The 22231-nt window shown below is 47.9% G+C and overlaps 1 protein-coding gene across 5 annotated transcripts in view; it reads left to right on the plus strand.

The window, feature by feature from the left end:
* The window catches only part of chchd3a (coiled-coil-helix-coiled-coil-helix domain containing 3a), a 42040-nt gene extending 21874 nt beyond the window's left edge, over window positions 1-20166 (plus strand). Inside the window, exons 5-10 of one of the 5 annotated variants that reach the window (XM_028954374.1) lie at window positions 4352-4366; window positions 4726-4809; window positions 8104-8174; window positions 16000-16135; window positions 16878-16918; window positions 19768-20166. In XM_028954374.1, the coding sequence (XP_028810207.1) occupies window positions 4352-4366; window positions 4726-4809; window positions 8104-8174; window positions 16000-16135; window positions 16878-16918; window positions 19768-19777 (357 nt within the window). In that variant the 3' untranslated portion in view covers window positions 19778-20166. Of the gene's footprint in view, window positions 1-4351; window positions 4367-4725; window positions 4810-8103; window positions 8175-15999; window positions 16136-16877; window positions 16919-19056; window positions 19082-19767 lie in introns of those variants that run through there. The other 4 variants (XM_028954375.1, XM_028954377.1, XM_028954376.1 and 1 more) reach the window with 4 other exon arrangements.
* The last annotated feature ends 2065 nt before the right edge of the window (window positions 20167-22231 follow it).

The following is a 22231-nucleotide window of genomic DNA, read 5'->3' on the forward strand; positions in this document are numbered from 1 at the left end:
CGCTCCGCCGCCTGTTGCCGGGGAGAGCTGGCGCTGATGCTGGCGCTGACCCCTCCGCCCCGTCCTCCCCCGGGCCGGGAAGCGCGGAGAGAACCTTCTAGAAGCCGAGGAATAATGAGAACGAGGGGGGGGGGGGCGGCGGCGACCTGGACCTGAAGCTGCGTGCCCTTTGTACGTCCTCCCGGTAAAGGATGCGTGTGGACCACAGATCACCATCACATCTGTGTCTATGCCAAATCGGTGCTTCTCCTCATCATCCCACCGTCCCCAGGTCCTCTTCTTAATGATCTTCCTTCATTTGGTGATCTTCTCCTGTTGGTGACCTGAAGGTCATGTTACATACATTTCATAGCGGTGACCTTGACCTGAAGTGACCTTGACCTGAAGCTGCGTGCCCTTTGTACGTCCTCCCGGTAAAGGATGCGTGTGGACCACAGATCACCATCACATCTGTGTCTCTGCCAAATTGCTGCTTCTCCTCATCATCCCACCGTCCCCAGGTCCTCTTCCTCTTCTTAAAGATCTTCCTTCATTTGGTGATCTTCTCCTGTTGGTGACCTGAAGGTCATGTTACGTACATTTCATAGTCAACCGGTGAGCAACGCTGGCTTCTGCAAGAGACCACTCCCATCACGAGAGAGGTGCTTCTTGATTGGATAAAGGTCGTCGCTGCGGTGACCCTTCACTATAATCAGACAAATGGACCCCAGACCAGACGTCGCAGGTTTTCCCTCTCCTCTCTGTCAGTGTCAGCGTTGTCCCGACCTCACTGTTTGTGTTCCTCCTCCACTGTTCCCTGGTTCTTCCGGTGATTCCTCAGATGGCCCTGCAGCTCATCTTCTCGCGCCGTGTCCTCTGCTTCTCTTTATTTGTCCTCCCGGCGCCGGGCTGGAGGGCCGATCCGGGCCGGCCGGGTAATGGATGTCGCCGGGCTGCCGCGGAACCTGCTGCTGCTGCTGAAGGTGACAGATGACTTGTTTTCCCGCCGTCTTCACTGCTCGCCGATGGCTGGAGGAGGAATGCTGGAGAGCTTTTATCCATCATCCTGTAGCCACAGCTGCTGATCAGTCAATAATCCATCATTCTGATCCACTCATACAGAAGAAAATTGCACCAGACCCCAAATGAACATACAACCTTTTATGATTGTCCAGGTTTTTTTTTCCATTATCTGTCAGGCCGAATATGAATTTTTGAGTTCACAAGATTTTGTATTCTCAGTTTATGTGGCCTGTAAATAATCCTAAATCTTTTTTTTTTTTTTTTTTTTTTATAAATTCTGATGATTTGGGCTGTTACAGTTGAGCAGTATTTGGATATGCGATGTGTGTGTGTGTGTGTGTGTGTGTGTGTGTTTCAGCATGTGTATTGATCGGGGGACTGATTAGGACGTTTCTGCATCAGGACCTTGATTAGGAAGGACAGGAACTCTGGATGGAGTTAATTTGATCTGTGCTCACAGAAAATGAACTTCTGCCTTGCTGAGGGTGACCTTTGACCTCCCGCCGCAGGTCTCTCAATTACTGACCCACTTGGTCCTTGGAGAAAACTCTCATGGGAAATGTGACATGCACCTCTTGGCTCAGGGTGTGTGTGTGTGTGTGAGAGAGAGAGAGAGAGACAGAGAGAAGGGCGGCTTTTGGGTCGCATGCCGCCTCCCGCACTGGCTGCATGTGATTGGTTGCTTCGGTATTGGGTTAAAATGCAGGTTTCTGTAAGACTATAAGAGGTCACACCCTCCGGACAGCCACGCCCCACTGACCGCCGCCCCACCACACACCCTCCGTACCCACGCCATCCAATTAACCACCTCCCTGACCTGACCTCCGACCTCTGGACGATAAACATTACTTTATCAACACAACTCAGTGCTGGTGATGGATGAACTTTGTGTGTGTATGTGTGTGTGTGTGTGTGGTGTGTGTGTGTGTGTGTAAATGAGCCCAGAAAAACCTTCTGGGCCCCAGTTAGTTGTATTTTCGAGGGTCTCTCTGTTCCTCCTGACGCAGCACATATTGTCTTCTGTTCGCGGCCAAACTGCAGTGCTCAGCTAATTAAAAACAGGGTTCCGCTCTTAATTATTCAGCGGAGGCTAATTGATATTCACTAAGATGCTCCTTCTCTAAACGATCCATTTAATTCGACTGTAGGGTCCCCAGCGCGGCGCTGCAGCCGGCGTCTTCACATGCGCCGCCGTCACTGGAGATGCTAATGAGGCGAGCGCTGCACGTTCGTTCTTTCTCGAACTTTGGGTTTTAATAAACTCTCTCCCTCTCCAGAGTTCTGACAGTACAATCGCTCTGTATTAGTGTGTGTGTGTGTGTGTGTGTGTGTGTGTGTGTGTGTGTGTTCACATGCAGCCCTGATGTTTGCATTTCTGTGTGTGGGCATGTTGGTCTGTATTTGTGACTGTGGGTCGGTGTGTGAGTTTATGAATAAGGGTGTGTGAGAGCTTTCCTGGGTGCTTTTGTGGATATTCTTTGTACTATGTACTTCTTATGGTATGTAACTGTAGCGTTTCTGTCTTAATTTTAGCTTTAGTCAAGTCTTTGCGTCCAGCTGTCATTTTAGTTTTTATTGGTCTTAGTCACGTCCAGACTCGTTTTATACTAGTCAAATTTCAGTCTACAAAAAGTCTTAGCATTTTAGTCTTATTTTAGTCAGAATTATCCATGACTATTTTAGTCTAGTTTTAGTCATTGAAAATTGTATTTTAGTCTTAGTTTATTGATTTATTTATTTTTCAGTAATGCAATTCTATTTAACCCAGTAAATATATAGTACAAGACTCGAATACTCGACATACTCTACATAGAGACACGAGATTGCAAAGCTTTGGAGATTCACAGTGTGCAAAAAAACATGCAAATAGAATAACGCACAACACAAAAACATGACAAAGGACATTGTGGACATTATGCATTTTGTCTTGTTTTTGATCCATTACATGACTTTTTTTTGTTGTTGTTGTTGTAATTACCATCACATGACCAGCATTTACATTGCGTCTCACCTCTTCCAGTCACACCATGAAGATATGTAAAAAATATTTAGGAAAAAATGTAGTTAACTAAAATGACACTATATGTATCTCAGCTGATAGTCTCTGTTAAACAGCAGTTGTTTTGTTTAAGTCAGATATGGACTATAAAGAGCTGATGTACATTGACTCCAAACAATGTTGGGGTTGTCATGAATCCAGATGAAGCATCTTGTCTGTGTGTGGAATGACTACCAGCTCTCGGCTCCTCTGGAGATGTGGTGGTGGTGGTGGCATCTTTTATGATAAATGACCCCATTGTCCCAGTCATTGTCATCGCCCCCCCCCGGGTCGGTGTTTGACATGTCTGTAATTCTGGAGCTCCCCTCGTCAGTCTGTTTAATGTCATTAGATTATCTGCACAAGACTGAATGTGCCTAATCAAATGGAAATAATCCTGACTGTGTGTGTGTATGAGACTGATGGACAACGCTCAACCACATGCTGTATCTGGGAGGAATTAAATAAAAAAAAAAGTCCCATGATGCTCATGCCTGTCACTATTGTTCCTTTTAATTGTTCATTGGTCACGCTGGTAATGTTTTTATTAGCAAGACTGCAGCTGCTGTGTGTGTGTGTGTGTGTGTTTGTGTGTGTGTATATAGAGTTGAAGGTCATTGGTGACGGCCAATGCTCCTTTAGTTTCCTGATCGTTCCCACAATTATTTTCAGCCATACCCCCAACGGCACCTGGACCGTGTGTGTGTGTGTGTCATGTTGGCGGCGCTGTCTTTGTCCTTCTGATTGGCTAATGTGATTTGAGTCGTCCCGTGGCATCGACCAGCCTGCTCTCTGCCAGCGAGGTCACAGGTCACCTGCAGCTCTGTGGACTGCAGATAACTTGATGGACGTGGCACACACACACACACACACACACACACACACACACCCCGGCAGATATCCAGGTAGGCTGTGGCGACCTGACCCCTGCGGTGGAACCCAGGTCCTCTTTTTGTAGTGAAGAGCTGTGTGTGAACATGCTTGATGATCTTCATATTTTAGAAAAAAAAACAAAAAAAATCCCAGAGATGTCCCCAGTCGCCAGATGTCACGAAGTCGCCACCCTCACCTGTAAACCGGCCTGATGTCAGAATGTAGGCTCCAGTCTCGCAGTGTGCATGTCAAGACTACGAATAAGAGACCGGCGTAGCAGGCGATAAGCTGTACCGCATACTAACATGGAGAACCTGTGCTGCTGCCCCTGCATCTGCCGATTTCATGTGCCGTATTTGACCGAGTGGACGGGTTGATCATCAGTTGTTAATCTCTGTTTCTTTCTCTCTCCCCCCCTTCACGCTTCTGTTACGTCAGGAGATGGAGATCAAGGTAAGACGAGCAGGAAGTGACCTCAGGCCCGCATGCTCCGCGCGTCACTCGTTCATTTCGGTCACGTTTCGTCACCCCGTAACCCAGCATGGTACCATGCGGCGCAGCGCCGCTATCCCGCTCCTCCGCACCCTGCCGGCCCTGACAGCTCTGCTGCAGATACGGGCGCGGCGCCCTTGCAGGCGCCAGAGGTCGCCAGACGTTCCTACAGAACCCACTTCCTTTTAGTGCCATGGGCTTAACTTCATCTTGAAGGACAAAGCATGGGGGCAATGGAGGACTAACCATCTGTGTGTGTGTGTGTGTGTGTGTGTATATCCACATGTGTTTATGCCAAACTCTTTCCTTTCCCCCACCAGGCAAAACAGTTGGAGGAGCGCGACCGGGAACTGAGGAAGCAGGACGCTTTTTACCGGGAGCAGGTGGCCAAACTGGAGGAGAGGGTAAGAGCTGCAACCCACACACACACAGACACACACAGAAGCCAACTCCAACTGTGAGGCAGCAACTTCGTCCTCTGGTGCTGCACGAGCCTCCCTAAGCAGGGGTTAAAGGTCAGAACTCCCGGCGGACCCCTGTACCGTCGTTGCCTCCAGCTGACTGCCAGCTGTGTAAACCCCGCCCCTTTTACTCCGACTGGCGGGAATGGTGATCCGTCCCCAATCCGACACTCCCACGCTGTGCAGTGTGGATGCCTGCTCCCCTGGGTGTGTGTGTGTGTGTGTGTCGAGCGGATCGGAGGTCGCAGGTGTGGCGGCTGCAGTTGGCGGCGCGTCTGTCAGGAGGCAGATGGGTTGATTTGTAAATAATTCTTTTTTTTTTTTTTTTTTTTTTTGTCGTAATCATGGCCGAATCGTCCCGCCACCGCCGCAGCGCCACGTCCTGGTTTAGAGGCTCGTTTGATGAGGATTTCAGTTACTTCCACTCCGTGTCTGAATTAGTTGTCTTCAATCACATTGAACCAATCACATTGCAGCTTTATGTCACATGATTTTGTAGTAGAGGTGTTTATACAGATATCAGCCCAACAGTATTGTAACCACTGCTGATGAGGAGGATGAAGCATTTGATAGACAGGTGGTGGTGGTCCGGGGTGAGAGGGCGAGGCCTGCCGCCGCCATTGATCGGCCGGGGCGGCATCAGTCAGCCGGCGAATCTGCGGTCGATGTCCGAAGGTCTCGTCAGCGGCGTCACCTTCACACTTCGGAGGTTCCGAAGCGGGAGAGGAATTTTTCGATGCTGCGTTCTCGCCGTATGGATTTATGGATCGGCCTCTCTGTGATAAATATGATAAATGCCTCCGGCCAGAAACGCTCGCTTGCGCCGAGCTGAGGAGGAGCCGGAAAAAAACGAGCGGCGAAGCCGAAGAACACAGCCATTAGAATCACTTCCCCGACTCCGGTACGTTGGGGGGAAGACGTTTCTTTCTTTGAGGAGGAAGGGGGCAATGTTGTGAGATTGGTTTAGAAGCAGGAGGCCTGAAGTGGAGCAAGGCGGGGAGGGGCGGGGCCGTATCGACCGACGCCCTTATCTTGTTTTTCCAAAGGAAGCGCTGAGCCGCTGTGGTTTGTTATGCAGGATCAATCGCTGCTGAATGGCCCTGCGCGTCGACGGCGACGATGCAGATCTGTCTGAGCGGGGAGCGCTCCTGTCCTCCTGCTTCCGTGTGTGTGTGTGTGTGTGTGTGTGTGTGTAGAGACAATATAAAAGCCTGATATATATTGCATGTCTCTTTCAATCCAAGCCGCTCGTTTATCAGAGGGGTCGGTCTGACAGCCCATCACCACGCTTGTGCCACAGGCGCCACCTCTGCGGCTACCGATACGTGCACACGTGCACAGAAGCATATATTTCAGGTTCTGTAGCATCTCCTCATTAAAAGCTTTTCTCTGCGTTGTGAACCGTCCAGTCGAACCAGTGTCACCCGCTGTCCCCTCCACCCCGTCAGCAAGGGTGGACGGACCGTGACAATGATGCGGTAGCGGGACGGTGGTGGCCTGGCAAGTACGGAAGCGGATTCGTAATCAGAAGGTTGCGGGTTCAAATCCCGAAGCACCAAGGTGCCGTCCCCACACGCTGCTCCCCGGGCGCCTGTCATGGCCGCCCACCGCTAGTGGAGATTAATATATTCGTCACATAGCTTCATATAGCCATCTTTAACAAAGTGGCCGGGGAGGGACCGCGTTCCCGTTCCAGGTGACGTGTGGCGGTGAAGTGAACGCGAAACGGCGTCGACGTTCAGTTGCCATGGCGCCGCGGCTCTGGGCTCTTTTATCTCCGAAGCTGCTCAGATGTCCACAGGAGAGCCCCTATCTCCACACGCCGCCTCGTTAATTGAATTATCGGAGTTTTATCAGGAGATGAGCCCTGTCCACAGAGCTGCTCACACTCACATGCACACGCAGTGGGCATTAAGTACTGCACTGCAGATATGTGTTGGAGTTAACGTGCCTGCATCAGCAGACACGAACTAAACACCCTCTTACTTCTGCATAGTGCGCGTGTGTGTGTGTGTGTGTGTGTGTGTGTCTACACCATAAAGTTCACGCTGAATATAAACATGCATTACACTCATTCTGACTGGTCTGCAGTGTTGGCGCGTTAACTCCTTACACCGCTGAGCCAGCAGACTTGCAGTGTGTGATCAATGTTTTTACACACACACACACATACACACTTTTTGCATCAGAAAGTTTCGTCGTTCGCACTCCTCCCGTCGTCTGGCGTGTGATTGAGGGGTTCTCTCGACGGGCCTGTCGCTCTCTTCCTCCGCCTCATTTGCACGTGCACGTTTTGATTTGTGGACCCAGGCGCCGTAATGGCTGTCGTGCTGCGGAGCCGTAATGGCTGTCGCAGCGTGAGGTTCCTCCCCCGTCCCCCCGCTCTGCGCAAGATAACAGAGCCCGGCCATCAGTGCATCATTGTTCGCTCTTCTCATTAAAGCAAAAAAACATGCAAAATATGACCAGCGTCGAGTCAAGCATTTCAGTGTTCATGGGAGGATTAGCATGAGAGCTAATTAGGTCATTAGCTGATGGCACACTCACCCCCTGGATGAGGCCTGTTTGTCTTTTGCGAAAAATAAAAACACTGAAACACTGCAGCACAGCACACGGTGACACGGTGAAACGTGTCCTCTGCTTTTAACCATCACCCTTGGTGAGCAGTGGGCGGCCATGACAGGCGCCCGGGGAGCAGAGTGTGGGGACGGCGCCTTGATCCAGTGGCACCTTGGCGGTTTGGGATTTGAACCCTCGACCAGGCCACCACTGCCCCATTTGAAACTAGGCTGAAAATAGAGGTGAAATGACTGCTCTGCTTTCTCCACCACATCATGAGGATGAAGGTTTGGTGTCTCTTCAGCTGTTCTGTGTCTGGTTTTGATGAATGTAGGGACCGTGTCTGAAGTCCCCATCATACAGGACAGTTTCACCAAGACAAGTGATCTGTTATTAAGAATATTATTATATTTATATATATATATATTTTTGACACACATACACACACATCACTTTGATGCCCCATCCATAAACTTTTAATAGAGTTTCTAAAACGCTGCAGCGTGTGATCTTCATCTGAGCCCGCTCCCTTCCTCATCCTCCGATCACAAAGATGAAGCTGGCCGGCAGGATGGGAATAAATTGCCCATCTTATCGGTTATTTGTAAGGGGTGCACTCCGATAGTGTCACGGCAGCATTTTTCACCGTGTCTTTATCTCGCTCCCTCCCTCCTGCAGAGCGCTGACTTCTATAAGGTCACTTCTGAGAACTACCACAAAGCAGCAGACGAGGTCAGCGCCAAGTTCAGGTGAGTGCGGCTTCTTCCTTTCCTGCGCTCGCGTCCAATCACAAACACGAAACAGAGCGGGGACAAGCCACCACGCAGCGGGGGACAGGGACAGGTAAGTGCACTGCAGTCCGTCTCGCAGGGCTCCTCCTTCTGCAGCTCTTTAAACAAATGGGCTGTGTGTGTGTGTGTGTGTGTGTGTGTGTGTGTGTGCGCATATTTACAGATGAGATGTTTGTGTTGCGTAGCGGCCGCTCCGGTGAAGGCTCCTGTAATACTGCAGCCTCAGCACTTTAAACACAAAGAGGCTTTAATCAGTGACGCCGCTGCTCTTCGGCACGGAGAAGCGTGGATGAGAGAGACTGTGGGGGATTTTTTGCGAAAATGCCAGAAATGTCTCCTGCATTATGACCTGATCGCGAGTCAAGTAGTGATAAAAGTACATTTTTAAAGACCTGCGTCAGAGAGATGGAAACAGAAACCTTAATTACCTTCTGACAGTCGACCTCCGGCGTCCGGCATCAAAACGTTCAGGCACTGAAGGTGTCAGTGTGTTAAACGCAGCCGTCATATTATACTTCAAATAGGCACTTAGATTTGGGAGACCACAGAGAATAAAGTGTTTGCAGAGTGGTAGTCGGGTCCAGCTGGTAGTTAGACCCCACCCGACAAGTCCAGCTTTTTAAAAGCTCGTCTTTCTAGATTAAGTGGGAAAGGAAATGTGTGGGTTTAAAACGTAATCTTCAGAGGCTAGCCTCCGTTTCACCTCCTCAGCATCCATTTTCGCCTCCTAAATCCCATGGTATGATTAACTAGGTGGATATAAACTAGTTTAGTTTGTTGTTTAGCATTTTTCTTATATATTGTATTTTTCACCTTATAAAGGTTTTGTTGCTCACTTTATATCAAAATATCATGAGTATTTAATTGAAAGTGAAGTGATAGTCATTGTGAAACACTGCAGTGCAGCACAAGGTGACACAAACTAATTTACAATATGCAAAACAGCGAATAATACAGAAAGGATAGGTACTATAGACCGGAATTTCATGTTTGCTGACCAATCAACAGCCGAGCGAGTACCCGTACACTACTAAAATGATGGAGTTTGAGCCCAAACTTGACTCGTCTTAGGCCAAGATTTACAGCTCTAATGGTTTGTACACCATCGCCATCTAGGGGAGTTTCCTTATATGACACCAAATTCCACTGAGCCAAATCATTTCTACTTCATTGATTTCATGTTATGCAGGGAACTGGTTTAATAATAATCCACTGAAATTCACTCTGCAGTTTATTGCTCTTCCTGCCCACACTGTTTTCATTTCACCCAGTGAGCAGCCTGGCATGGGTTGACGATGCGAAGGACTCTTGGCGCCCGTGGCATGTGGTGGGGCTCACTTTTTAAATTGTCGCCTTCTCACTGTGACAGCGGCTCTTTTACTTTTTTTTTTATTATTATTATTATTTAGTGCTTTTGTCACAAATGCTTAGGAATAAAGCTGAGCTGGAGTGATGGAGTCTAGACGTGAAGAGCTGGATGCTCTGTTTCCGCAGTGATGTCAGTCAGTCTCCTCATGTAACTAAAGATCACGCACACAATTACCGTCAATTTCTGGCCCATAAGTCTTCATCAGGCCTGTTAGGCACCTATAGTAATGTAGGCGGGGCGGGGCAGTGGGGACGGGCCTCCTCTCCGTCCTGCTCCAGAACTCGTCTGGGCGGATAAATCTCATTAGGCCGTCATTATTCCGACTTGCTTGGTGCTAACACAGGGATCATTGTCTCTGTAGAAATGTTCCAAATTGATTAGGTGAACCCAGAGGGGCGCGGCTGCAGATCACATTAGGTAATGCATTAGGTCGGCATTAGCGTGCGCGGGCCTTGCGGGCTCTCCAGCGCCTGTCTGGTGATCATGTGACCGCTGGAGCCGTGCAGAGCGCTGCCATTGGTTGATTGGATTAGAAGGGTGCATTAGCAGCGCTATGATTGGATTACACATCTGAGGGAGGATTGTGTGTGTGTGTGTGTGTGTGTGTGTGTGTGTGTGTGTGTGTGTGTGTGTGTGTGTGTGTGTGTTAATGAAATGTTGGTCAGCTCTAGCAGCATAGGATAAGGCTGAATCCTCGACTGTGTGTGTGTGTGTGTGTGTGTGCTGCCACTCCATGTCTGCCCTAGATGGAGATTAGATGCTATCGTAGCTTTATGCAGAATAATAGAATTTTATTTTGTCTGAGAGTCTTTTGATTTCCTGAAAGTTGAAACTGGTCCTGAGATGAATAGTGAGTGTCCGTGATTAATAGAATTAATGTGCTTGATTATAATCTGCTGGGATGTCTTGTTTTCCTTGGTTGTGTGTTACAGGGTTGTAACATACACCAGTGTCAGTCTGGTTATGCACACATCTCTAGCTTAGCAAGGACAAAATGTTCAGAAAAAATATAATTTTTTTTATAAAGCAGAAGACATTTTGCTGGTCCTCAAGATTTAATTTAAAAGATGAAAGGTCTGTGTGTGTGTGTGTGTGTGTGTGTGTGTGTGTGTGTGTGTGTGAGTGAATCACACAGAGATCCCTTCAAACACTGCCTGTTCCACCTTCTTCTACGTGATGATCTGCTCATTAGATCACACCAGACTTCACCAGACAACCCTCCTGTTTGAACCTAAATCCCATGGTATGATTAAGTAGGTGGATATAAACTAGTTTAGTTGGTTGGTTAGCATTATTTTTATATATTGTATTTTTCAGCTCATAAAGGTTTTTTGCTCACTTTATATCAAAATATATTGAATATTTAATTGAAAGTGAAGTGATTGTCATTGTGAAACACTGCAGCGCAGCACAAGGTGACACAGCAAAATGTGTCCTCTGCTTTTAACCCTTTGTGAGCAGTGGGCGCATGTGCCACGGCAGCGTGGGCACCTTGGCGTTTCAGGATTCAAACTGGCAGCCTTCTGATTGTGAGTCTGCTTCCTTACCCGCTAGGTCTCCACTGGCCCATTTAACTTATGTAATATAATGTAGGAGGGCTAAGTGAATATATAAAGAAGTAATTAGTGTTTGGATTGTATGAGTCTGGATGTAGCTGATTGGCTCAGACACACACCTAGTGTGTGTGTGAGTGTGTATACATACAATGACCCTGGTGTCTAATGTCCTGTGTAACATGGTGTGTGTTAAGTTGGATGTGAAATGTCAGTTTGGGTCAGTGTGTCAGCAACACACACACACGCTTGTAGTGGAATGACAGGTGTAAGATTAGCGTGTTGAAGGAGGGCTGCTGTTCTTTTAAGTCACCTGTCAAGTCTAACCTTTACATAGACTATGTATTATTTTCTTCAGGCATAAGCGCGCGCGCACACACACACACATACACACACATACATACACACACGCTCGCTCTCTTTCATCCTGACCTTCTATGTATTTGTCACATGCCTGGCCGTGTGTCAGATGTGGCTGCGTATGGATGGGGCCAGCACAGCCCTCGAACCCCCGGACACTCACCCCCGGACACTACTAGATGAGAGAGGAATGAAGGACGGAATAACACAAAGCTGGAATGTGTGTGTGTGTGTGTGTGTGTGTGTGTGTGTGTGTGAGAGAGTTTTAGAAGTGTAATAAATCTTACCCAACGTACCATCAAACCAACATATTAAATTCTCCCCCCATCTTATTTCATCGATTTTATAGATTATTTATTTTATTCCCAGGTTTTTTCATTAGAGAGAAGCACCAAACTCGCCATGAGTTACGCATTTAGAGTGATGCTTTTTGCAATTGTGGACCATTTAGCCGATTCGAACCCGGATTCCCCCTGTCCCTGTCTCTACGTCTCTATGTCCATGCGTGGGCTGAAGGTCTGTGGGTTGCTCTCTCTGTGTGTGTGTGTGTGTGTGTGTGTGGGGGGGTCAGGCCTCAGGGCTCAGTTTTCCTCCTCCAGGTCCTGACAGATCATCAGTAAAACCCACTGAAAGTCAAAGTTGCTCATTTTTCTCCCTAAATGGATCATCTGTATGAATTTGCTCGTCCCTGTCACTTCGCATTCCGGAGCCGAAATGAAGGTAAAGATTTTTTCTCAGCTTTTTTTAAGACGTCGGGACTTCACCTCTTAACCCCGTTATTGTTTAAGTGCTCCCAAATGATGACAAATAGACGCGGTCTTATTAAGAGATGGATTTAAGTCCTTCCAGAATACATCACGGCCCACTCGTATTTATCTGTATTAGAAGGTGATTGGCTGGTGCCCAGAAGATAGACCTTCGGAAGGGTTTTGGCTTAACGAACCTGATTAAATTGCGTTTTGGTGGACAGGACTGCAGTGGCCGTTCAGTACCCTTTTTGTTTTATTTTGCATCAGAACCCGGCAAGTTTTTCCCAGGAACGTGCACCTGATTTACATGGAACGCTTTACGCAGACCTTTACTGTAATGAAGCGCGAGAACGCGGGATCTGGGCCTAAAACCACCTCGGCTGAGGATCGCCCCACTTCCACGGCCCATTATTCCTCCTGCAGCCTGCCCCCCCCACCCCCCCTCCCGCGTCCCCCTGTGATTGATGGCCCAGGTCGCTTGCTTCCTACCTCCGCTGTGTAGGTGGGAGCCGCCGTTCATCTGACGACCCGGTTAAAGGTCAGGTGTGTTGTATTACGAATGCTGGTCCGCATTATTCCAACACACTCACACACACACACACACACACACACACACTCCTGCCTTCGTCTGCACAGGGGTTTGATTGACAGCCGCTGTGTTTGTGTTGGTGGTGAATCTGTCTCAGTCCGGCCTCCCTGACCTCCAGCGAGGGACCGTTCTCATTTAAAGAGCCCCCCCCTCGTCCAGCGGTCCGCCGCGCCGTATCTGATGGACCCAGATTAAACCCACGTCTGATCTGAAAAACCAACAGCAGGGTGTGAACAGGGGAGATAAACGTCCCTTCTAATCTTCCCACTGTCCTGGAAGGTCGTCCCTGTTAAATGGGGTGGTTGTGTGTGTGTCTTGTTCCCTCAGGTGACTGTGGCGCCTTGTTTCACAGTGTTTAAGGTGATTTTTCTTCTTATTGATCCCCAGTGGGGAAAGTTGGAATTACACTGAAAACAATGGATGCTGTGTGTGTTGGGTATAATGATGGATGCTGTGTGTGTGTGTGTGTGTGTGTGTGTTGGGTATAATGATGGATGCTGTGTGTGTGTGTGTGTGTGTGTGTGTGTGTGTTGGGTATAATGATGGATGCTGTGTGTGTGTGTGTGTGTGTGTGTGTGTGTGTTGGGTATAATGATGGATGCTGTGTGTGTGTGTGTGTGTGTGTGCGTGTTGGGTATAATGACAGATTCATGTGTGTGTGTGTGTGTGTGTGTGTGTGTGTGTTGGGTATAATGACAGATTCATGTGTGTGTGTTGGGTATAATGACAGATGCATGTGTGTGTGTGTGTTGGGTATAATGACAGATGCTGTGTGTGTTGGGTATAATGACAGATGCTGTGGGTGTGTGTTGGGTATAATGACAGATGCTGTGTGTGTGTGTTGGGTATAATGACGATGCTATGTGTGTGTGTGTTGGGTATAATGACAATGCTATGTGTGTGTGTCGGGTATAATGACGATGCTATGTGTGTGTGTCGGGTATAATGACGATGCTATGTGTGTGTGTCGGGTATAATGACGATGCTATGTGTGTGTGTCGGGTATAATGACGATGCTATGTGTGTGTGTCGGGTATAATGACGATGCTATGTGTGTGTGTCGGGTATAATGACAATGCTATGTGTGTGTGTCGGGTATAATGACAATGCTATGTGTGTGTGTCGGGTATAATGACGATGCTATGTGTGTGTGTTGGGTATAATGACGATACTGTGTGTGTGTGTGTGTGTTGGGTATAATGACGATACTGTGTGTGTGTGTGTGTGTGTGTGTGTGTGTGTTGGGTATAATTGATGCTGTGTGTGTGTATGTGTTGGGTATAATGATGGATGCTGTGTGTGTGTATGTGTTGGGTATAATGATGGATGCTGTGTGTGTGTGTGTGTGTGTGTGTGTGTGTGTGTGTGTGTGTGTTGGGTATAATGACGATGCTATGTGTGTGTGTGTGTGTGTGTGTGTGTGTGTGTGTTGGGTATAATGATGGATGCTGTGTGTGTGTGTGTTGGGTATAATGACGATGCTGTGTGTGTGTGTGTGTGTGTGTTGGGTATAATGATGGATGCTGTGTGTGTGTGTGTTGGGTATAATGACGATGCTGTGTGTGTGGTGTGTGTGTGTGTGTGTGTGTGTTGGGTATAATGATGGATGCTGTGTGTGTGTGTGTGTTGGGTATAATGATGGATGCTGTGTGTGTGTGTGTGTGTGTTGGGTATAATGATGGATGCTGTGTGTGTGTGTGTGTTGGGTATAATGATGGATGCTGTGTGTGTGTGTGTGTGTTGGGTATAATGATGGATGCTGTGTGTGTGTGTGTGTTGGGTATAATGATGGATGCTGTGTGTGTGTGTGTGTTTGGTATAATGATGGATGCTGTGTGTGTGTGTGTTGGGTATAATGATGGATGCTGTGTGTGTGTGTGTGTGTGTGTGTGTTGGGTATAATGATGGATGCTGTGTGTGTGTGTGTTGGGTATAATGACGATGCTGTGTGTGTGTGTGGTGTGTGTGTGTGTGTGTGTGTGTGTGTGTGTGTGTGTGTGTGTGTGTGTTGGGTATAATGATGGATGCTGTGTGTGTGTGTGTTGGGTATAATGACGATGCTGTGTGTGTGTGTGTGTGTGTGTGTGTGTGTGTGTGTTGGGTATAATGATGGATGCTGTGTGTGTGTGTGTGTTGGGTATAATGATGGATGCTGTGTGTGTGTGTGTGTTGGGTATAATGATGGATGCTGTGTGTGTGTGTGTGTGTGTGTGTGTGTTGGGTATAATGATGGATGCTGTGTGTGTGTGTGTTGGGTATAATGATGGATGCTGTGTGTGTATGTGTTGGGTATAATGATGGATGCTGTGTGTGTGTGTGTGCGCCTCCTCACCTCAGGCTTTTTTAGAGAACAGACAAGATTCCCTCTCGTGTGTTTACAGTACAGTGAGGAATGAGTATTTGGTTTAAAAGGTTCTTTCTCCTGCAGCCTGCAGGGTCCCAGTTTAATAACGCGCAGGAATAATAACGCGCCCGCTCATTTATTTTACGTCTTTAACAGCTAATGTTCCTTTTTTTCTTCTGATTTATTTGTCATTGACTTGTTGTGGGATTCTTTCTGACTTTGTAAAAATGAGCCATGGATGCTGTTCCACTACATGTTAAAATACTCGCCCTTCATCAGTTCCTCCTGAGACCAGGCTGTCACAAGCACCGAGGGTCGATAAGAGAACACCTACATTCAGCCAATCACAGATCCTGGTGGGGGTCACGGTGACGCTCCGGTCACATGGGGGCGAAGAAATATGTTTATGTATATTGTGTGTGTGTGTGTGTCCGAGTTTTCAAATCAGATGTCTGAATCTAATCGCTACTGATTAGTAATGTTATTGACTGACTGATTGATGAACGCTTGTTACCATGACGATGGCTGGACAACTCTGCTTTGGTCAGTGGGTCATCAGGGGAAGATGAAGCCATTGCTAGGTATCAGACGTAGATGGGCTTTGTATTTCGGAATTCCGAACCAGAATGGCCAATGGCCAGGATGTCCCCACACCCTGCTCCCCGGGCGCCTTTCGTGTCGGCCCACTGCTCACCAAGGGTGATGCAGTGTTAATGCAGAGGACACACACACACACACACACACACACACACACACACCAGTCATGTAAGAGTTGAAAATGTTGTTGAAAAATGGCGGTTCTGTGCTCGTTTGTTGCAGGCGCTATGAGACGAGTCCCGTCTGTTCCGACCTGCAGGGCCAGATCCTGCGCTGCTACCGGGAGAACGCCGGCAAGACCCTCCACTGTTCCAACATCGCCTCCCTCTACCTGCAGTGTGTCAACACGGCAAAACAGGTGGGCTTCTGACCCCAGCTGAGAATTTTAGCCACTTTTCTCCATCTCCTTTCTTCTCTTCTATTTTTCTCTCTCTATTTGACTAATTATTTTCTTGTTTCCTTTGCACTTCTTCTCTTTTTACTCCATCTCCTCTCTTCTCCTCCCTTCTCTCCTCTCCACTTTACTCCTCCTTTCTTCTCTTTTTCTCTTCTCTTCTCTCCACTGTACTCCTTCTTCTCTTTTTACTCCATCTCCTTTCTTCTCCTCACTTCTCTCCTCTCCACTTTATTCCTTCTGCTGTCTTCTCTCCTTTGTTATCCATCTCCTTTCTTCTCCTCTCTTCTCTCCTCACCACTTTACTCCTCCTTTCTTCTCTTTTTCTCTTCCCTTCTCTCCACTGTACTCCTTCTTCTCTCCTTTGTACTCCATCTCCTTTCTTCTCCTCCCTTCTCTCCTCACCACTTTACTCCTCCTTTCTTCTCTTTTCTCTTCCCTTCTCTCCACTGTACTCCTTCTTCTCTCCTTTGTACTCCATCTCCTTTCTTCTCCTCTCTTCTCTCCTCACCACTTTACTTCTTCTGCTCTCTTCTCTCCTTTGTACTCCATCTCCTTTCTTCTCCTCCCTTCTATCCTGTCTTCATTACTCCTCCTTGCTTCTCTTTTTCTCTTCCCTTCTCTTCTCCCCACTTTACTCCTTCTCTGCTCTGTTTTATTTCCTCTCCACTTTACTCCCTCTCTTCTCTCCACTTTACTCCAAAAGAATAACAAGGTTGATCAGCTGGACGTGTGGGGAACGGACATGTAAGTTCTAGATCAGTGTTGCTTTTGAGGTTCTGACCTCTGTCCGATGTGTGAATGAGTGTAGAATTATATTTAATAGTTATTTACTCGCGTGTTGCGTAGTAAACCGCGGTGTAGTTTGCTGCGTAGATTCCTCCGAGCACCGTAACAAATCGCCGCGGTGCCCCCGTCCCAGGAAGCTCCGAGGCCAATTTGCCGTTTTAATACCCGCAGACGTCCGCCGCTCCGGCCTTCAGCTCGACCGCGGGTTTAATGCAAAAAGGCCGGAGGCCGTGGTTCCGGCCGCTCCGTCCCGCCCGCCGCTTTACTATACAGCTGATTTACATGCAGATCGCTTTTCTATTAGGTTAGTTGCAGCAGTTGGGTGAGAACTGTGGACTCTGCAGCTCTCCAGGGTTTCGCTATTAAATCTGCGCCCGCGCCGCGTTTTAGCCGAGCGCCATGTAAATCTGGCCATGCATTATTCAGGGGTGCCCGTAACCTGTTTAGCAGAGAGTCGGAGGGCATCTCCGAACATCTCTCACGCGGGCGTGGCCGAGAAGACGGCTGGTTTTAAAACTCGTGGTCACACCGTGTGGAATTCCACCTCGGTGATCGGTGCATTGCTACTGATGGGTTTTTTCCGAGCCCCTGCAGGGGGTGAGCGAGGGTTCTGTTTACTCTGCAGCGCCGGTAATAAAATCTGCCAGATATTGCTCGGCTCCCTCGCCGCTTGCGTCTGAGGCCTGTTGCCCCCACTGGGTTACTGTAAATATTACGGTCATTTTTCCCAGAGACGGGGACCCGTTCAAACCAGGCTTATTAGTTAATCCGCTCCCGGAACCTGGAATGACGTTCCCTCAAAAGCTCATTTGGTGAACGCGGATGTTGGAGCGGCGCAGCGCGGCGTGTGATAGGAGCGGGCTGCAGGTAGGAGCTGAGACAGTGGGCCGTCGTCGAGGTAATTACTGCTTCCCTTGTCAATGCGCGCTGATAACATTTAGACCCGGACCCTCTTTCATTCCGAGACCCTTCCCGAGAAGATGGCAGCGCTGGAGAAGAATGGAGAGAGGCGTCCTGCTTCCACCGTATCTCCACAATCTCTCCAGCGTCCCTCCTTTTACCGTTCTCAGCCTTCAGACACCGAGTCCTGCATTCCTGCTGGAAACAACCCAAACGTTTCATGGAGAAGGGTTTAATAAGCATCTTATAATATAATGAGGAATATATGAATGCCTGGGCCACCCACCAGAGGTTGAGGGCTATTGGCTCACGTGCTGGGTTTTGTAGTGTCGTCCACAGGCGTAATTTGTCATTCTGGCATTTACAGCGTTTTATTGTGAAAAGCCAAAAAGAATAAGTTTTTTTTTTTTCCCCTAAAACGTGCTGTGGCCGTTTTGCCGTTCTGCACATTCAACCCACCAACAGCTGCCCATCGCCCTGTTCTAGGACAGGTAGGAAAGAGGGAGAGAAACACTACGGACAATAAACCAAAAGAAGTACATTTAAGCCATGACACGAAGACAAAGCAATCGGGCCACTAAGAACCGCAGGGAGACAGCTGCTGCAAATAGGACATTGGTCTCGCATTTTTAAAATTCCCGCAGAATGGCCTTATTTGAGAGATTTTTTCTAGTCGTATATGTAGTAAAGATGAAGGACACTTTCACTTTCAAATGCCCTTTGTGCCTGGCTCGGCCCCATACGATTCTGTCTACCGCCAAGAATTCATGTAGAGGTGCGATCTAATTCAGATGGACATTTCTGATGGCTAGTTGCTCAAGTATGAAGTATTAAAATGATCACATAAATAATGCAACTTGCACCTACAGGACGAGGCAACCAAAGCACTGCATTTTGGGATAAGTAGTTTGTGTTATCAGTGCTATATATCGCATGTCATAATAATCTAGCGGTCCAAGTTTGTGTGTGCAGCCAGATGAAAACCGAGATCTGTAGCCTGTCCTGCTAATGAAATTACTTAAAATAACCATAAAATGAAGGGCTAAAATGATCGTACATTATGGGATTTTTGGAATTATTGATCGTACAGAGGGTAATTATCGTATGTCTGGCAACACTATGTTTTTCAGTGATAAACATGATAAAAGGGCTAACAGTAAAAGTGATTTAAAAAAAGGATAAAAATGTTCAGTGAGAACAAGCTGAGGTTAATCCTTCCTGGCTGGCGTGGAGGACACAAACCTGACCCTAGTGGAACCCAACAGACCCGTGGAGAGATGTGGATGCATGATGTGCTATCCGTAAAAGAGATAAAAAATGATAAAAGTGATCGGTGTGATTTTTCAAAATATAAAGGTGGTCTGAAGCCACCGTCCTTGAGCAAGACACTTTACCCAAAGTGTCTCCAGGATGACTGTGCCTGTCAAGTTGTTCTGGATAAGGACGTTTATTAAAATTGTCATATATTAACTTTGACAACATTTTATCAGTTATCAGTGGCCTTCCACTAAAAATGGATGTTTAGTAAGTATCTGGGTGTTTAGCACCATGCCCGGCCAGACGACTTTTCTACTGGTTCTCCATCTGGCCCTGCTGTCTCCGTGCTGTTTGCGGAGCAGGATTATCTTTTGTTAACTGGCAATTGCTGAGGGCCTAACTGGTTAATTTTCTGCCGGGGAGACAGAATTGATTTTGCTTCTGTTGAGTAACAGGAAAGAGAGGACCGGACAGGGATGGATTCAATCTCGAGCTTAGCAATCAATCAGGAAATAACCACCGCCATCTTCTCCCTCCGTTCCCCCACCCCCCCCACGGCAGATTTTACCCCCTGTTCCTGATGGCTATTGACGTAGCAGGAGATGTTGCTCATCACTTACGCCGCCTCTCTTCTCTGTTCTCTCTCGCAGAACAAGCTGAGAACTGGAGGTTAATCCTTCCTGGCTGGGGCCTAGTGGAACAGTCTAGAACCCGACAGACCCGTAGAGAGATGGATGCACTCCCCTCTCTCCCTGCACCTCTTTACCCCACTTTCCCCACTCCCCGTGCTGTCCGTCTCTCCTACCGGTGGGTGGAGCTTCTGTGGTCCTGCAGGAGGTTGGAGAACGTGCCGAGGAGCCGTCTCAGGACCTGGCGCAGAACGAGCTGCGCCCACCCTCGACACCACCCACCGCTCCCGGACACCGTCACCACACCAGCCCTCACACACTACCAGCTCACATCTGCGTCTGTGTTTTATTTCTGCCGTCTTTAGTTCTTTCTTCACTGTGGTGTTTAATAAAAATAAAAACCAGGGACACTTTAACCCAGCAGAGCGTCACTGTCTCGTCTGTTTGTGGATCAGCGGATGATGTGGCGGTTGTTCTTCTTCGTGTGTTTTTCTCTCCCTTTTGTTTCCCCCGCTGCAGTCTTCAATCAAGAGAGTCACACTCGACACACACACCAGCCATGACGTCACCTGCAGACCAGGACATGGGATACACACGGAGGGGTGTGAAGGTCTATCGATCTTCAGCGTTCACCGCGTCTGCCCCGATGTTGGATCACTCAGCATCACACTGTTCAGTTTTTGTGCTCTAATAAAAACCTTGTCAGCAATCATCTCCTCCTCCTTCTCCTCGGAGACAATTTAAGAATGTTTCCTCCATTTCTTCCCAGTCAAATTGCTGTAAACCTTTCAACATAAAAGCTCCTGGTGAACGTTCTGACTGCTTCTCGTGTGTTACGAATGGTCAGAACAATACTGTAGGATGTAAACCTCACTGCACCTTCTGCTCTGCTCTGAGCACTGTCTTCTGCTCTTCTGCTCGGCACCTCCTCCTTCTCCTCAGAGATAATTTAAGAACGTTTCCTCCATTTCTGCCCAGTCAAAAATGGCTGTAAACCTTTCAAGATAAAAGCTCCTGGTGAACGTTCTGACTGCTTCTCGTGTGTTACGAATGGTCAGAACAATACTGTAGGATGTAAACCTCACTGCACCTTCTGCTCTGCTCTGAGCACTGTCTTCTGCTCTTCTGCTCGGCACCTCCTCCTTCTCCTCAGAGATAATTTAAGAACGTTTCCTCCATTTCTGCCCAGTCAAAAATGGCTGTAAACCTTTCAAGATAAAAGCTCCTGGTGAACGTTCTGACTGCTTCTCGTGTGGTACGAATGGTCAGAACGTGACTGTAGGATGTAAACCTCACTGCACCTTCTGCTCTTGTACTGCGCTGGATGTGAACACTCGATCCCTCGGTTGTAACAGTGTGCACCTGATTAGAGCTTTTTTTTTATTATTAATAGAGCAGTGCAGCCTGTGGCAGAGAGGACCAAGTCCGAAATCCACGGGGGCCTGAATAGGATTTTATCTTTCCCTCTCAACGGGAACGTTCTCCCGTGCACAACGGCCCACTGTTCTCGCCGTGTGTCGGGGAGTTCTTGATAAATCGCAGAGGAGCCCGGGGCCATGGATTTTCCTCAGCAGTTCACCAGAAAAGCCCCCTAAATCCATTCTCCTCCGTCTCTCCATCCTCTTTGGTTTGGCCGCTGCTCATTTCATTGGGTGGCAGGTGTCCTTTAGCTGCACGTTCTTCATAGAGGATGTGCACTTCCAGCACCTTCTCCAAGATGACTGCTTCTTGTAGGAACATCTGAAGGCATTCGGCTAAGAACATGAATTGTAACTAACTTGCCATGTTTCAACTCTGATGAACTTTACTGCCATTACAGGGTTGGAAGACGAAGTTGAGTCAAAATGGTTCAAATGGCCCTGGCCCATGATGCACCTCACCACACAATGTTGTAGACCAATTCATGACTTCCACGCTGGAGGTAATACTGACGGAGTCTATAAGAACCTTCCTAAATTAGGTGCTTCAGGTCCTAGTTCTGCAATCTTGGAATGAAATGTCCTGCAAGTTCTGATTAATCATCTGTAATGACCTGTGAGTCGAGACCTGCCTCAAGAACATAACCGGACAGGAACTCTACCTGGACTTCCTTTCTGTAACAAAAAAAAAACTAAAAAAAATGCTAACTCGATGCTGGCGTCACTCTAAATCTGAGTGGGTGGTTCTTGACTGACGTTCCACAATGTCCAATGAGGTTTGAGACGTCTGTCACCAATTCTGGGGGTTGGTGGGAACGTGGTGGGCACGCTCTGAGGAGTCTGCTCTAACCCCCCTCCTCTTTCTGGAGAGTTCCGCCTGCCGACGGGGTGGCACTTCATTATTTTAATGGCAAAGCAGATGGCAGAGACTTCTATAGGCACCGTTAGCCTGATGGCTCTATTCATCACCCCGCTACACACTCCAACATCTCCCCAAATTATTTATAAACTCCTTCTTCTTCTTCTTCTTCTTCTGTTCCTCCAACCCACCTGCAGTCGCCATTTTT

This window comes from Denticeps clupeoides, chromosome 15 (genome assembly GCF_900700375.1).
Source record: "Denticeps clupeoides chromosome 15, fDenClu1.1, whole genome shotgun sequence".
Classification (NCBI taxonomy): domain Eukaryota; kingdom Metazoa; phylum Chordata; class Actinopteri; order Clupeiformes; family Denticipitidae; genus Denticeps; species Denticeps clupeoides.